The sequence below is a fragment of the Macadamia integrifolia genome, chromosome 2 (genome assembly GCF_013358625.1).
Source record: "Macadamia integrifolia cultivar HAES 741 chromosome 2, SCU_Mint_v3, whole genome shotgun sequence".
NCBI lineage: Eukaryota > Viridiplantae > Streptophyta > Magnoliopsida > Proteales > Proteaceae > Macadamia > Macadamia integrifolia.
Window position 1 is genome coordinate 9,653,888 of NC_056558.1, and position 16,329 is coordinate 9,670,216.

Consider the following 16,329-nt stretch of genomic DNA (forward strand, 5'->3'; position numbering starts at 1 on the left):
GGTCTCGCGTATTCTGCCTTTGTATTTAAGTTTGTAGTTCATTATCATTGCAATTTTTATTTAATTTATAATTTAATTTAATATTTTTATCAATTTTCTCCAACAAAAAATGGACACAAAACTTAGTACTTTTTTCTTCAACTTGAAAGTGTGATGCATGAACATATAAAATATTATAAAATGTATCAACTAAATTAATAATTGATCAAGTCTTTGTACATTGATAATGCCTAATTATATTTAACTTTCAAATGTATATTCTTTCTTCTATATTTTAATGAACATGAACAAGATGATTAGTGTTGTTTCTTCAATTTATTTGTTACTAGAGAATATCTAACTTCTTCTTTTATTTTTTATTATTTATTTTTTTGTTCTAAGAATTGCTTTAGAAATAAATTTCCAAATTTATTTTGCAACTAGAGGGTATCTAACGTGAATTTTATTAGTTTTTAGTCGCCTATTGCTTGGACTACTATATGTAAGTTTAAGAATTTAGGTGGATTAGGTTGTAGGATTCCAAGTTACATCATAATAAAGCTTTGTTAGTTAAATTAAGATAGCAAATCCTTTTGCTCTTTGGGTTCAAGTTCTAAAAGGTTAGATATTTTTATTATAATGATTTACTAAACCACGTTGTATAACAAGAAAGATGGTTGGTCAATGATAATGATTTTCTAAACCCAAGGGGGTAGCACAATTGATAAGTAACAAACTTGATACGAGCCACAAACTTGGACGTCCTATGTTCGACTCTCACTAGGCATACCTTGGGCCACTCACACAGGGGTGTTTAATGCTATTCAATGCTTTCAGTAAAAATTAAATGATTCTCATTCAACCCTAATATGACCCGATCAATATGGTTGTGGGGTTAGTATGGACCCACAGGACTAATCAGGCCGAAAGTTCGGCCTAAATAACCATCGTTAGCAGAAAAAAAAAAATGATAATGATTTTCTTGCTCCTACAGCTATTTCTAAAGCAAGTCTACAAATTATTCTAAGTCACAGTCTATTCTGGTTAAGTGGGTTTGTCCTCTAAGGTGGGTAGAAATCGTTTGTAATTCCGATCTCGTGCAATTCCGTGAAATACCACCTTCAGGGGGTGACACGTGTATTGATACCAATGCAATGGTCCAGATCTGATTTAAATGTCTCTTCACTGATTTAATGTTTTATTAGTTGTACCAGATCTGGACCATTGTATTGGTATTAATACACGTGTCACCGCCTGAAGGTGGTATTACACGGAATTGTACGAGATCGGAATTGCTGACGATTTCAACCCCTAACTTTAACTACAATTCTTATTACTCAAGTCGTTGCAAAGTTTTAAATTAAAGATGGCAATGGATTAACGGGTTCTATGATGCTCAACAGGCTTTGTAGACTTCTTTGGTCCCTTCCAATACATCCTAAATTTAATTTAATTTAATTTTTTTTTTTAGATAAGAGACTCATTAGTCATTACTATATTTAGGATTTCAAAATGTATGAGCGTAATGGGCTATGGACCGAAGAGAGGCCTAAAGAAGGCAATAATTGTGGCCCATTCTCTTTCTTTCTCTGCTTTCTGCTTTTCCTATGAAAGAAGAAAAAATATGGACTATACTTGGTTACATGTAAAATTTAATATATAAAATTTAAATAATTTATATAATATCAGAATAATAATTATAAAAATATTTTTTTTGTTTTAATTTTATTTTAAAATTTTAAAATATTCATTTTCCGTCCCTTCTTTGCAACCTTCCCTACACTTCCTGAAAGACTTACGAAATGTGAACTTTTCACTAACTGAGTCATGACATATCTGCTGTAGACTCGGGAGTTGAGAAAGATGGAAATTCATCAAACATCGATCATCGTTGCTCATATGCCACGTGTCAACATTATAAACAATCAAATTAACCAGTTTTAAGTGCATATGACATCATCAGTTAAGACACGTATGGTTCATTGTTGTTTATATGCCACGTGTCATCATTATAAACAATCAAATTAACCAGTTTTAAGTGCATATGACATCATCAGTAAAGACATGTATGATGTATGGTCCATACATGTGGGATCAATGCAGAACCGCTTACACTGGATGTGTGATACTGATACGTCATCAGTTTATGGGCTGTGGGCTTCTCTAGTTATGGATCGTATCCATTCTGGAAAGCATTTGATTCCGCCGTGAGCGATATGTACAACCCACCATTTGGGTTCCTCCCAGAGCTCAGACATAATTTGCCCTTTGTTTGGAGTCCAAATTATCTGCAGCAAGTTGTCACGACCTACCCAACATAGGCCCACGGGCCTAACCCATCAAGCCCATGGATTGACTTAGTGCTAGTGGGAGTGCTAAGTGCCGGCGCGGTTGCTTAGAAAAGTCTAAGGCCGTGACAAAGTGGTGAGTTGCAGTGAATATTTAATAATTGGAAGGGTTTAATCATACACTTTAATCGTTGAATGTTCATTGTACCTTTTTGCTTCATTGCAAACGATTTTGACGCCTTTATATGTGGGTAAAGGTTGAGCACGTTGTCCGCTTATCCGCAAGTCTTTTCAGGGGTAGAGGGAGATAAATCATATGACCAAGCAGCTTGACAAGCATGCAAGCCTTTTATCTATATAATTGTGGTGCATGTCTTGGTACTATCAGCCGTCCAATGCAAACTAAAGAAAAGGGATCAAGATCCATAGAAAGTTAATCGGTCCTGATCCGAAGGGCGTTTATTGATGAGATGGGTTGAGTCGAATTCTTAAATGGTTTTTGAGCATGGATACATATAATGTCTACTATTCTAAATGAGGTAATGAAATGATTATTCTACCTCTCTTTATCAGCCAATGGTATTCCGAAATGGTTTTACCCAAAAAGAAAAGTAAGGTTGCATTTGGTAACGTTTCAAAAAAGGTTTATGGAGTAAACAGAATAAAACGTTTGGTGCATTTATAGTGTGTTTCGTTTTTTTTTTTTTTTAATTAAAAGTGAAAAGAAAAAAAATTGGTATAAATGAAAATTGATGGAACAACAGAAGATAGTTTCGTTGTTTTAATTTCGTTAACAGAAAAAATAATATTTTGATACAGAAACTGAAATTTTTATTTTTGGCACAAAATATTGTTTAGAAAATTGTGAGTAAAGTAATAAGAAGATAAACCGACGTTCAATTTGGGAATAAAAATTCAAAAGCCAAGTCCCAATTTTGAAACCCCACGAATCACGAGGCCACGACAAGGACCATGCCTGAGGACTTTGTCATTTCGTTGTAGGGGAATCCGGCATGACGTGGTGGGAAAGTACATACTCGAAGATAGTCTGACGGGCCACGTTGGGCTAAGTCCAGCAAGTGACTCAAGCTCCAGTGCCCACCCCACCCCGCAAAGGGAATGATTAGCCCCTCCTTTTTTTTTTGGCGGATAGCCGAACCTCGCACATGTGTGGGTTGTGGAATGTTTCCTCCACGTTTTTTATCCATTCAACTTCAACCTGAGGCAGGGTACTCAAGCCCCACTGCCCACGGGCTCTTTTGACTGTGTTTGGTACTTAAGAGGAGAAAAGAAAAAAAAAAGGTATAATTTTTTGTATTTTTTTTCTTGGGTTAAGAATTTTTTTTTTATACTTAATATGGCTTCACCAATGAGAAGATTCTTTTTTTCAAATTCAAAATTCTTCTTGAAAATTATGAAATTTTCTTTTGATCTCCCAAAAATTTTCTTACCAATACCACAAGAAAACATAAGAAAGTATGGAAACATAATAAGATAAAAAATGAATGATTACACAATGATTTTCTATGTGTCTATCTCTCTCTTAAAATTTAAAATTTTTTGAATTTTTTTATTTTATTTTATTTTCTTCTCTTAGTAAACAAACATACATACTCTTGTTATTTTCTCACAATTTCTTCTCTTTTCTTTTATTTTCTTTTCTAAATTCTCTTTTCTTTTCTTTTCTTCTCTGGGCTACCAAACATAGCCTTAGTTCCACAATATGAATCATATCATTTTCCATATTAGAGCATCCAAACCCCTCTCTTAGGTTACACATTCTTAAATGATTTTTTCGTAGCTTATCGAGTGTTAGAGTTACTCTCAACATTTATCTCAACATCTTTATCTCTGTTTAATATAAAAATATTATTTTTTTTAATTATCCAACATTCCGCACCATACATCATAATTAGTGGTAAAGAAATCCATTTTAAGTTTTAAATGAATATGTCGATCATACAACACTTTTAACTCACCTCTCCACTTCATCCATCGTATATTTTATTCTCTATAAAACATCATCTTCTTTATCACCTTCGTTATTATGATTGAACCTAGATACCTAAAATAATCACTTTGTTGAATCTTTTATTTCATTAATTTTCAATATGACAATGATAATAATAAAAGACAAAAGGGTTTAACAGAATAGTCCTATATATTAATGAGATAGACATTTTAATTAGCCAAAATATCATTATTGTATGAAAATTCGATCCAAGAGTTTACACAGTACCAGATTCAGTATAATCAACCATGGTTACACTTACATCCAACAAAACCTTAAGAATAAATATAATGATAAGTAAGAGAGAACTTTTGCATCTTTCTTTGTTGTTTTTTTTTACTTTTTAATTTTCTACCCATTTCTTGACAAACAACACACACCAAACATATAATTTTTCTTTTTGTATCAGAGTTCAAAGGTAATGAATAATGAATAATAAAAACCAAATTTGTTTTTATAAAGAATTAATCTTGCAAAACAAGAAAAAGAATCTTCAACTTCAAGATAGAACTAACAAGCGCTCTTGACCTCCTTTGGGAGCACTAATGAGAGATTAGTCAAGAAAATTTTTAAATATTTTTATTTAATTTGTCGAGTAAAAATACAATTAATGCAATTAGAAGAACCCATCTCTATTCACATTAACTCCTCCCTTACATCGCATGCTCCACCAAACATTGGTTATTAGTCCCAGTTTGTATTATCCACACTATCTCAAGGCAATGTATAGCTTATTTATATGTCCCCGATCTTTAATAAAAGAAAGAAAAAAAAAAGTATGGTTTATATGTTTTTCTTTGTTTCTTTAAAAGTTATAGTCGTACAAAAGATTTGAAATTTTCAAATTATTTTTAGAGTACTTCTGAGTTCTGACACACTTGGTCGTGTAAAAATTTTTCAAATTGAGTGTGCCAACCTTATTTAAGGCTTGGGGCGAAGACAAATAGTTTGGAATCATTTGGTTGTACTGTACCTGCATGGGTATTGAAGAAGACATCATTCACATGGGGTTGGTCTTCTTAATATCGAGTTAGATGGTAAGTGGGAGGGATTTGAACGTCACCCGCCTGTATTAGCAATTTCTATACTTTCTCACGAAGCCAATAGACATATAAGAAAAGAAAACAGAGAGATTGCCTCACAATCCATGCATATATGCCCTCATGGTCAGCGGGGAAAAAAAAATGTTGAAGAGTAGTAAGGAGGAGAGAGAATGTAAAAGGTCATGTCCTACCACTATCATAAATGTGTACATGACCCCGAATGCAAGCTGCAAGCTAAATTTGAGCCAAAGATAAACTTCATTCTCCCAATCTTATACCTATTTTGACAACATTAATTAAGTCCATAATTTTTTTGTTTGTGTGTTAACTGGACAATCTAAAGTTGATTACTCCTTAAATACTTATTTATTTTCACAAACTTTTGATCCATTGTAACCATTTTGGAAAATAACGCTAATCCTCCTTACTAAAAATGGTTTAAGAATTGAAACTTGAAATCATTAATTGGAAGTGAAATTTTACCTAACTTCTCTCTAATTAAAGAGAATGGTTAGAGGTTGGACGTTAAAGTGTCAACTAAATGCACGTGATTCATTGTCCATGATATCATACCATAAAATGCAGATGGGGATGTCCCAACTTAAAATTAGGAGAGCATCTCTAAATTGAAATTTGTACTTTCTCTTTGTGCCTTTGGAGAATGGATGCTAAGTAGTATTCAATGAACCTCCTACATTTTTGTCCTTTTATTTTCTTTTTCACCTTAAGCATATTTGTCCCATGCTTCCCATTAAATGCACAATTTCCTTGACTGTCTCTACTATGGGAATGGGGTATAACCACAGAATGGGTCCTTAGGGCACCAATGATTTGGTGTATATTAAAATTAAAGGAAGATGGGGTTGATAGCCCCTTGAATAGGTCTCGGGTTTGAGCCAGTCCTTTGGCAAAGGATGTCAAATTGTAGATTTGCTATTGTGGTGCAAGTCAAGCTTTTATACACAGGGATGGATCAATCGGTTTGGTTCTAAATGATGATAAGGTGGATCAGAACCGACTCGATTTCATATTTAGATACGCAAGCTGATTCAATTCGGCTCAATTAGGTTTCAGTTCTCATATGCAGTTTAATTCAATTATGAAAACGATTCAAATTTTGGACGATGACTGTGATGGACCAAAGGCCATAATGGGCTCAATTTATGGGTCTTATGGGAATTGCTAACTCCAAAATTGTCTTGGCATGTAAATATGTGATGATAAATTGTAAAAAACACTTACCACCTAAAAAATTTCTCTTAACAATATTAACGGTTTTTCATTTTTTTTTTCTTTTTGTTTTAAGAGCAATTTGGTTCGATTTTGGTTCTAACACCCTAGATCGAAACCGAGGTCCATACTCACATATTCAAACTGAATTTGAACCAAATTAATTAGGTTCGGTTTGATCCGATTAATTTGGCTCGGTTTTGATTTAAAATTGACACCCGTAAATGTTACAACCTGTTAGATGATGCATGAAGTCGCCTATTTTATACCTTTTTAGGGTAAAAGTTTCTCGCAATACCAGAGTGGTTTGGCCAAAGTTTTCTTATAACTTCACAATGGAAAACCACACAAATTCATTTAGTAGATAAATAGCGAGAGAGAGAGAGAGAGAGAGAGAGAGAGAGAGAGAGAGAGAGAGTGTGTGAATCTCAGACTCATTTTATAAGAAGGTGTGGGAAAGAATCTCACTAAGACATCATGCAAATCTTTTTCACCTAATTTGTCAAATAATTTTAAAGACCAAATTCATTTCTTGACATGCTAGAATTAGCTATTGATGTTGGTAATTTCTCATCATCGATTGGGTCAGAATCAGTTGTATTTAACTTTTTTTGGTGATTTTGGTGCTTGCTGATTCATTTAAACAAAAAGTTAGGATATCTTACTTTCTTCTTATTTTCTTCTTTCTTTGATAACCAAAAACATAGTAGCTAAAACTAATATTTTGCCCAAAATCTAAATGTTTCTTAGCACAAAGTCTCCAAACATTTAAGAATGGAGAGATCTAGCTTCCTCTTTGATTTTATTTTCCATTCTTCCATCTGCTAATTCAAGCTAATTTCAAATCAATGGGAATTGTGGTCAATGAGATCAATATAATTTTGATTAGAAAAATTCTAACCATGTTATAGTATACTAGTGTAATAATAAGTGTGGCTAGTGGGTCCCTTCTACGTCCTGCTTGGCCCCCTATTTGGTGCTTAACAATGCATAAAAAAGAAAAAGAAGACCAAATTAGTGCAATTGGTAATGTGCGGTTCTTGAAAGTCATACCGGTGTTTCTCCTACTTCAAAAGGATTGGAAGAGTTTAAAGGTGAGTATTAAAAGGACCAAATTTTCCTTAACCCACGAGGAAGGGGAATTCCTTGATCAAAAATTTTTGATAGATTAGAGAGGGTATCGTGCAATAGTGGAGGGTATATGTGTTCAATCATTTGTTAATGAAGGAAACATTTTAAATTTGTAAAATGGTGGTTGAAACTTCTCACTTGTAAAGAAAAACTTTCTCTAGGGATTAAAAATAGAGGACGTTTCCCTAAGCCACGCTGAAGGAGCATCAATTCATTGTGCCTCATTGGAGCCGTACATTAGGAATTAGGGGGAGATAAATGAAAAGAGGGGGGTATTAGTATTAAGAACATGTTGTCAAGCTTAACGAAGCATTCCAAACTAATATCTACCACTTGGCAGATCACCTTTGTCATAATTTGATGCATAAGTAGATGAAATCAGATTCTCTTCAACGACATTGGGCCTATAGTGTGCATACAATGATTGAAAGGATTTGAGCATGCACAGTAAGATCTTCTCAACCATCGAATATGTGTTGAATGGCTCAACGGCTGGAGAGGATCTAGATCCTGATCTAACCATTTCTTATCTATTCATACAATTTGAATGTAATCCTAATTTTGTATATAATAAAAAAAAGAAAAAAAAGCAAGTTAAAAAATAATAACTAAAATTATGTACCATCCAAAATGAATCATCACTTGTGTGAGTAAATGAGTTGGAACATGTTTTTAAGTATGGCAACCCATCCACGTCCCATTTTTGCGTTATCTTTTATTTTCTCTTAACAGAACCTTAGTCTGTGTTTGGTTATTGAGAAAAGATTTCATCTTTAAAATTTAAATTTTCTACTGCTGGCAAAAAATTATTCTCGTCCTGAAAACTAGGCAGGCATGATTTCATGAAATCCCGATTTTGGACGATTCTTGGTCCAAAACCCTGAGTTTTCAGACTTAAGAACCGATTATAGGGGTTTTGGACCGATTCCGTGTTTTGAAAGCTTGGCGAGTTAACTCGAATCACAAATTCACTTGTACGATGGAAGAGACAAAGACCGAGGAACTCTGAAAAGCGCCCTTTTTCCTTCAAAAGATTAAAAATGGAGGGTATTTTCGTTATTATACTTAAAGATATCGGTGTTTAAATACTCTCTCTTCTCTCTCACGTAAGCTTCTGTGTTGTTTTGTTTTTTTCCAAATATTCCATTTTCAAAAATCTGAAAACGTAGTAGTAGCCTTCAAATTCAGGTGAGAGAAACACAAGTCCAGAGAGAAGAGAGAGAGAGAGAGAGAGAGAGAGAGAGAACAGTGTTTTTGGTTGCTGTTGTTGACTTGTCAAGTAGTTACGGCGATTGGTGTCGGAAGAGAAATCAAAATGATAAACAGAAGAAGCTCTTGTTCCTTCGCTCTCTTTATCAGCTGTTCTACAGCGTCACCAGTCGATTGCAGACTCCACAAAACTTGAAATGCCACTCCATATTCTTCACCAGTTCTTGACTTGAGTGGTTCTTTACTTGTATTAATGGCGTTCATCTCAAGCTAAGCTAGAGCTAAGAGCTTAGTTTGATTTCTTAGTTTTTTTTTTTGGCTTTTTAATGGCTCGGAAACTGATGTTATAGAAACGGCGGAGATCAGGAGGGTTTTTTTTCTCTTTATTGACAGCTTTGATTCGTGGACGTTAGAAGAAATGCAGCTTCTTTTGCAGTCTTGAGTTGGATTTGAGATCTACTGGTCTTGTTTTCACTTTTGGGTGAGTTTAGGACTCATTTTTTGGGGGTGTGGATGATAAGATAGGTTTTAGGTGGGAGATTTTTCTTTTTTCCCCCTTTTTCTTGTTACTGGAGCTTAGATTCGGCAATGAACCGCAGCTTTAGGGCTTCGGAATCACGAATGATGGCGTCTGTACAGCAGAGGCAGCCGGTGAGAAGGCTCGGGACGACGATGAAAGAGAAGGAAGAGGAGCTCGCTTTGTTTCTCGAGATGCGGAAACGCGAGAAGGAGCGGGATAACCTTCTTCTTCAGAGCTCGGAAGAGTTCGATGCTCCGCTGGGTACGGTTTTTGTTCTCTTTCTGTTAGACTTTTAGGTTTCGAGGTCTTGATTGGCAATTTTTCAAAGTATTGCGCTTGAAATTGCTCTTAACTGATCAATGGGAGGAATATCGACTGTTGAGCTTTTAATTGGTCCATTAATGAAATGCGGATTATTCTCGTTATTTATACTTATTGTATTCAAAGTTTGTTTAGAGTGTTGACGAATTCAAGCATTTCTCTTTTGTTGGCTATGATTATAATAGCTCCTCCAGATATTCTATTTTGTAAGAAAAATTATTTCTTCCTAATTCGTTATTGAGAATTTGAGATTGCTTTTGTGGATTTCTTTAGCAACTTTTGAAAGCCTACAAAGTAATCAAACTTTCTTGTAAATTTTTTGTTCTCCGGCTATTTTTTTTTTCATAGTCGTTTCCCTTGTTTACCAATCATTTATTGCTGCAGGATCTAAACCTGGCAATTCTCCCATGTTTAAGATTGTCTCGCCGACACCTGCACGCAAGACCGGGGCTGATGATTTCCTGAATTCAGAGAATGATAAAAATGATTATGATTGGTAATGTGGAAACATCTCTTTCATTTGCAACAACACTAACCATTTTAGTATGGAAAATTGGATCAGACATATTATCATTATTTTCAGCGACTATACTATAGTTAAGTAAACCGCTTGAATACAATTTAAAGACTAGATGCCCAGTGCTTAGCCTTTTATTATCTTACTGCCACTTACATCAACTACTATATTTAAATGTTTGATCTACCTCTTATTTCTGACTGCTGCTATTTATTAGATTGTCTTGATTTCTCAAAAGGAGAATGGACTATTAGCTAGGGGTTTCTCAACTCAGTTCAGCTAAGCTGTTGCATAATTGTTTGGGATTAACCATGGCTGTCTGGTTACAAGTAAAGGGAATTGAAGGAGTGTTAAATTAATTTCAATTTATGTAGCTAATTTAATACCTTACCAAATATGGGGAATAAATGTTCTAATAGATTCACTTGCCACATCATATTTTTCTATTCAAATCCAAGGAATTTTCTTGAAAAATGAAGGGAAATCTAGTTACAATGCTTGATAAGTTTTTCAGTTACACGGTCATTTTTGGTAATGATTAGAAAATTTTCAATTTAATTATTTTTGTATTAATTTCATTTCCCTTCCATTCACTTCACTCCAACCAGATGGAAACTATGTAAATCATTTTCACCATTACTCTCGATCTGTTAAGTCATAAATCGTTGAGTCTCTCTGCTTCCATTCTTATCCTTCTAGGCATCTTATAATCTTCATGTCCTCCAATTTCTGCAGCAATGGATGGTAGAATTCTTTACTTGACGATTCATCCATCCAATAGTATTCTTGGTAATGGATTGAGTAGGCTCCTTGAAACTGAACTAGTGTCATTAGGTATGGGCATTCTGAAAAAGTCTTGGAGATATAGAAATCTTAATAAATGTTGGAAACCACATTGCTTCCGTTACTTTCTCTTGAAATAATGACCACTTTTTGCATAAACTTCTACTAATCTAATCCTTTCTCTTATTGGAATGCAATTCTATCCTTGTTCTCTTTATTATTTGGGAATGCAACACTGGCAGCACAAGGTTGTAGTCCTTGTTCCATGACTTTGGATTTTCTCCATTTGATTCTAAAGTCTGGTTTTACCACAAAATATCAATACAAACTTATTAATTCTTAATTCTCCTCAATCCATTAGTCTATTCTCCCTACTCTTCTCTGAGTGAAAAAAAGAACTACTTTCCATGACAATTGGTATCTACTACTTTACAGATGTAAAAGCTATACCCAATATATCAATCCTTCACATATGGAACTAAATTCCGTGGTCAGACTCCTAGATTCTTACGAATCCATCAGTAAATGACAGATATGAGACAAAAACAACAAACTAAACCTTTTCCCCACTACTTGGTTTCAACTCCACTAATTCTGTTCTGTATTTTCTTTTTCTGTAAGGTCATGTTTGCTGTCAACCCATTTTGTCTTTTTTCACCACAAAAGCAGGTGATCTTGAGCCTTTTTTTTTATTTTTTCAGAAGTTATAATTCATGCAATGTCATTCCTCACTGTCATATTTACTGGTACTTATTTCCCATAGTTGAATCATCTGTCTTTCCTCATCTTACCAATCTCATCATTCCAACATCTTCATTTCTGATGCAATCATTTTATATACACGCTGCTTTATTGCTCAACTTTCTTCTGTAATTTTTTTATCAGCTGAAAACACTTGTATTGTTGGAGAATGTGGAAACCAGGCAAAGGGGATTGCATTATTTTGTCTCAATGTTTTCTTTGTTATTTGATGTCCATTTCTTAAAATTATGAATCTTCTCAGACTATGTTATGTTTGCAAATGATGAAGTAGCTTTGCATAGCATGAACATCAAATGGATGATGTTAGTTTAATGCATTGGGGTCCTTTTTGAGCTTCGTGTGTATAGGTTCCTTTGGAGTTGGTATTTATTTTTGTTATGTTTACAGGCTTCTTACACCACCTGGTACTCCACTTTTTCCCTCTTTGGAGATGGAATCACAGAAGACATTTATGAGTCAGATTGGAACTCCAAAAACGCGTCCCGCTTCATTGAAATCTAGGGTGAGGACTAACTTTTGAATGCTTGATATCCCACTGCAGTTTAATCATTGGAAGCCATTATTATACGATTTATAGATGGTGGTAAATGAAACTAAGTATCGTAATCATCAACTTGAACCTATCTCCCTACTTCTACTTTATGGGAAAACAGGTGGTGATGTATGAAAAGCACTACTGTTGATAAATTGAACATCCACATGTAGAGTATGCAAGGGAAGTATCCATTCTTTGATGGGTGTTATATTATGTGGGGGGCGCAGAAACCTGACTACTGGAAGTCACAAATTGAGCCACAACCACCAGATCTTCTGTGATCCATGGATTCCCGCGGGAGGGGGGTAATTGCCTGGCATCAAGGAACTTTCTTTTTCCTTAGCTTTTAGCTCATTGTTTCAGTATGCCATCCTGTGGTGTTAACATTGAGAAAGCGAACTCCAGAATGTTGGAATCAATGGACCAATACTCAGGTGGTGATGTATGAAAAGCACTAGTGTTGATGTATTGACGAGATTTGAGAAAAATCACAGATATGTATTTTTGTGAAGAATACATCCCTTGTTACACTGTTCCCTTGGGATGTCTTGTTAGGAAGTAATTGAAGTGGTTTTTAATAAGTTAGTTTCTTACTGTTTCAATAGTTTTTATATGTTCTCATAATTTTGTTGATATGTTTCAAGAAAAAGCATTGTTTGGGAGTTGGGGCTTTTCATGTTTGTGGAAATATTTTTTTTAAGCTGTGAAGTCATGCTGCCAAATTCATTTTCTTTCCCTGACTTTGTTGCAGTTAGCAAATTCTCAGACTGAGCCTGCACCAAGGGGCAATTCATTATGCAGGCAACCGACTTCGTCGCCGGGGTTGAACTCTACTACTACAGTAATTCGAAGGCCTTCCTCATCTGGAGGATCAGTTTCAACTGCATCTAGATCTCAAACACCGACTGGACGACCAACATTAACAGCACCAGCTAAACCCTCAAGACCTTCCACACCTACTTCGCGGACCACCTTGCCTTCCTCTAAGTCCACAGCTCCTGCAAGATCTTCAACTCCTACCACAAGATCTGTGGCTAGATCTTCTACACCAACAGCAAGACCCACTGTATTAGCATCAAAGCCCATATCAAGGTCAGCGACGCCAACTCGTAGAACACCAACTACATCAAGTGTACCAAGGGTCTCTGCTCCTCCTGGGCGGTCTTCTTCAGTTACGAAATCTGCTCCCACAACAGCAACAAAGCCAGTTCCATCACGTGGCAGTTCTCCAACTGTAAAATCCAGACCATGGAAACCCTCAGAGATGCCTGGATTCTCACTCGATGTTCCCCCAAATCTGAGGACATCACTACCTGAAAGGCCAGTTTCTGCCTCTAGGGGTAGGCCTGGAGCTCCCACTACTAGATCATCCTCTGTTGAGGCTGGTTCCAATGGAAGAATAAGAAGGCAATCATGTTCTCCTTCAAGGGGACGGACTCCAAATGGTAGTATCCATAGCAGTGGAAGCTCAGTTCCTGCAGTGAGTCGATCACCCTCCCAAAGTAGTGATAATGTGAGCCCTGTTGTAATTGGAACGAAGATGGTTGAGAGGGTAATAAACATGCGAAAACTGGCACCCCCAAAGCGAGATGATTCACACTCTATCCAAAATAACTCTGGAGGGAAGTCAACATCATCCCCAGATAGCTCAGGCTTTGGAAGGACACTCTCCAAAAAATCCTTGGATATGGCAATGAGGCATATGGTATGTATCTCCTTTCTTCTTGTTTCCATTTTCTCACGTAAGGAAACTAGAATATAGGATGTTGGAGTTGGAAGAAAGACCGGTCGACTCATGCACCTGGGGTCTGTCAGCTGTAGCCTTCTGGAATATTTGGTATTAAAATATCTAGCAATTCCATTTCCATTCCATTTTTTATATGAAGTAGCTGTCCTAGTAATCTTGGATTTTATGTCAAGTCATCCAGAACCCCAGAATTTCCATACCACACGAACACCTTGGATGAGAATTGTGGTGCACTCTGGGGGTGGGGTAATTGTGACCTCATCATTGGAGTCGCAACAACCACAATGAGATGACCTCTATTTGTGTGCCATAAATAGATTTGGCGAGATGTTTGTAAACAAATCATATGGCTGTCTCCTTAAAATATAACTTCCCAGATTTTCTTAGATCTGTGGGAGTAAGAGCTAAACACTTGTTGGATGTTGTTTGATGATCTTTTTTTTTTCCCTTAATCAGGATATAAGGCGAAGCATTCCAGGAAACTTACGCCCATTAATGACGAACATCCCAGCTTCTTCTATGTATAGTGTTAGGTCAGGGACCACAAGAAGCAGGACAATTAGTGTATCAGATTCTCCTCTTGCCACAAGCAGCAATGCCAGTTCAGAGCAAAGCATCAATAACATTGCCCTTTGCTTAGATGTGAGTGAAATAGATGATGATTTTGGTAGTGAAAGAGGTGGTTGATCTTCTCCTGCAAGTCACCATGGTAGGTGATTGTTTGGCAATGGTTTTGTGCAGTGTCTGAAGGTACCCCCACCTTTTATTTTTAGTTGGAAACTCAAACCTCTAGAAAGTGAATTGTCTTCCAGAATTTCTGACAGAAGACTTGCTTCTATGGTTCCTGTAAAGGTTAACGGGTAGGTTCGCTGATAAATTATGGTTTTCATTGGCTTTTGTACTATTAGGGAAGCTGTTCAGGTATGACCTATAGCTATCTGGGTCATCATCCACGATGAGGTACTGTGAAACCGTATTTATACAAATTCTTATGTTGTAACTGGAAATCGGTAGTTCAGGTTTATTTTTCATCACTATTTGCCATGATCATAGACTAACTACCTTGTTTTGTGCATCATTTCGTGGCTTTGGAATTTTTCATCATATTCATCCTTTGATTTGTGAACTTGAGCACAATCTGCTGCAGGTTGTCACATTTTTATCTTTGAACTAATTGACTAGAATGCGGTCTTTCAAGTGTAGGGAGCTCAGATTTGTTTGGCCCCAGTGGTTGCCTCAGAGAATAGAAGTGAAATTGATTTAAAAAATAAAAGATGGATTTCCTTTCACCCACACTAAAGAGAGAATCTCTGAATCCATGAGATTTTACCCTCCAATGAAAAGAGTTTTTTGGATATTCATGAATGAGAGCGGTCCACATACTCTACAATGAGCGGTGAGTATAAGGATGAGCATCGGACGGCTGAGAGCCTGAAAGCATTTGGGCATGCACCCAATAGGCTCTCAGCCACCTAATGTTCACTGCACCAGTGCAATGGTTATAGAAGATTTTCATATGATATTCGCTGTTCGAAGAGTTCAACGATAGTGTCAAATCAAAATTTAATAATTATATTTAGAATGATTTAGAGTTAATTATACTGTCATGTTAAATAATGATTCCTAAAGTTTCTACTTTAATGTCACTTCTTTCCCTTTATTTCTCTTGCTACAGGATCCTACATAACCACTGTTTGAGGAATTGAAATTGGTTAACTGATTCCGGCCACTTTGTATCAAACAATTCATACTGGATTTCTAGGGTCGACTATTTGCGGTCAATTATGGTATCCACTTCATGTGCAAAACCCTACTTCCTTCCTCCCCCCACCCCTTTTTTTCTTTTCTCATAATCCAACACCCACCCCACCATCTAAAAAACAAAAAAGATGGCTCTGCTGCTGGGAGCCAAATTACACATGGGAATATTGGTCGGAAAAATATATACGCAGGGTTGTGATATGTCTATGTATGGATAACAAATGATAAAGCCAGTGGAGCCCTTGTCCTCTATTATTGTAGGAATAGAAGAGAAAGTCTAAAACCCAGATCTCATACACGTTCTTTCTTTCTCCATGTGGGTAGGTCCCCCTAATAGTCCATATAAATACTATGATAATTGATAATCAGTTCCCAACAAACCACCCCTCCTCCTTTACTACCAACTGTTCTTGCCTTCTGATTATCGCCGTGATTGTGTTGCTTATCTCATTGTTTTGTTAAACGTGCAATTCATTATAGGTTTTCTTTAAG

At 36.0% G+C, this 16,329-nt stretch overlaps 1 protein-coding gene across 2 annotated transcripts; it reads left to right on the forward strand.

The window, feature by feature from the left end:
- Window positions 1-8,835: 8,835 nt before the first annotated feature.
- On the forward strand, window positions 8,836-15,107 carry LOC122071990 (cell wall protein RBR3). Of its 2 annotated transcripts, XM_042636487.1 has the most exons (6): window positions 8,837-9,372; window positions 9,491-9,672; window positions 10,117-10,228; window positions 12,182-12,296; window positions 13,081-14,034; window positions 14,533-15,107. In XM_042636487.1, the coding sequence occupies exons 2-6, from the start codon at window positions 9,513-9,515 to the stop codon at window positions 14,761-14,763; spliced, it is 1,572 nt and encodes a 523-aa protein (XP_042492421.1). In that variant the 5' UTR covers window positions 8,837-9,372; window positions 9,491-9,512; the 3' UTR covers window positions 14,764-15,107. The 2 variants fall into 2 exon arrangements, with proteins under 2 accessions (XP_042492420.1, XP_042492421.1); XM_042636486.1 differs by having other exon boundaries at window positions 8,836-9,672.
- The last annotated feature ends 1,222 nt before the right edge of the window (window positions 15,108-16,329 follow it).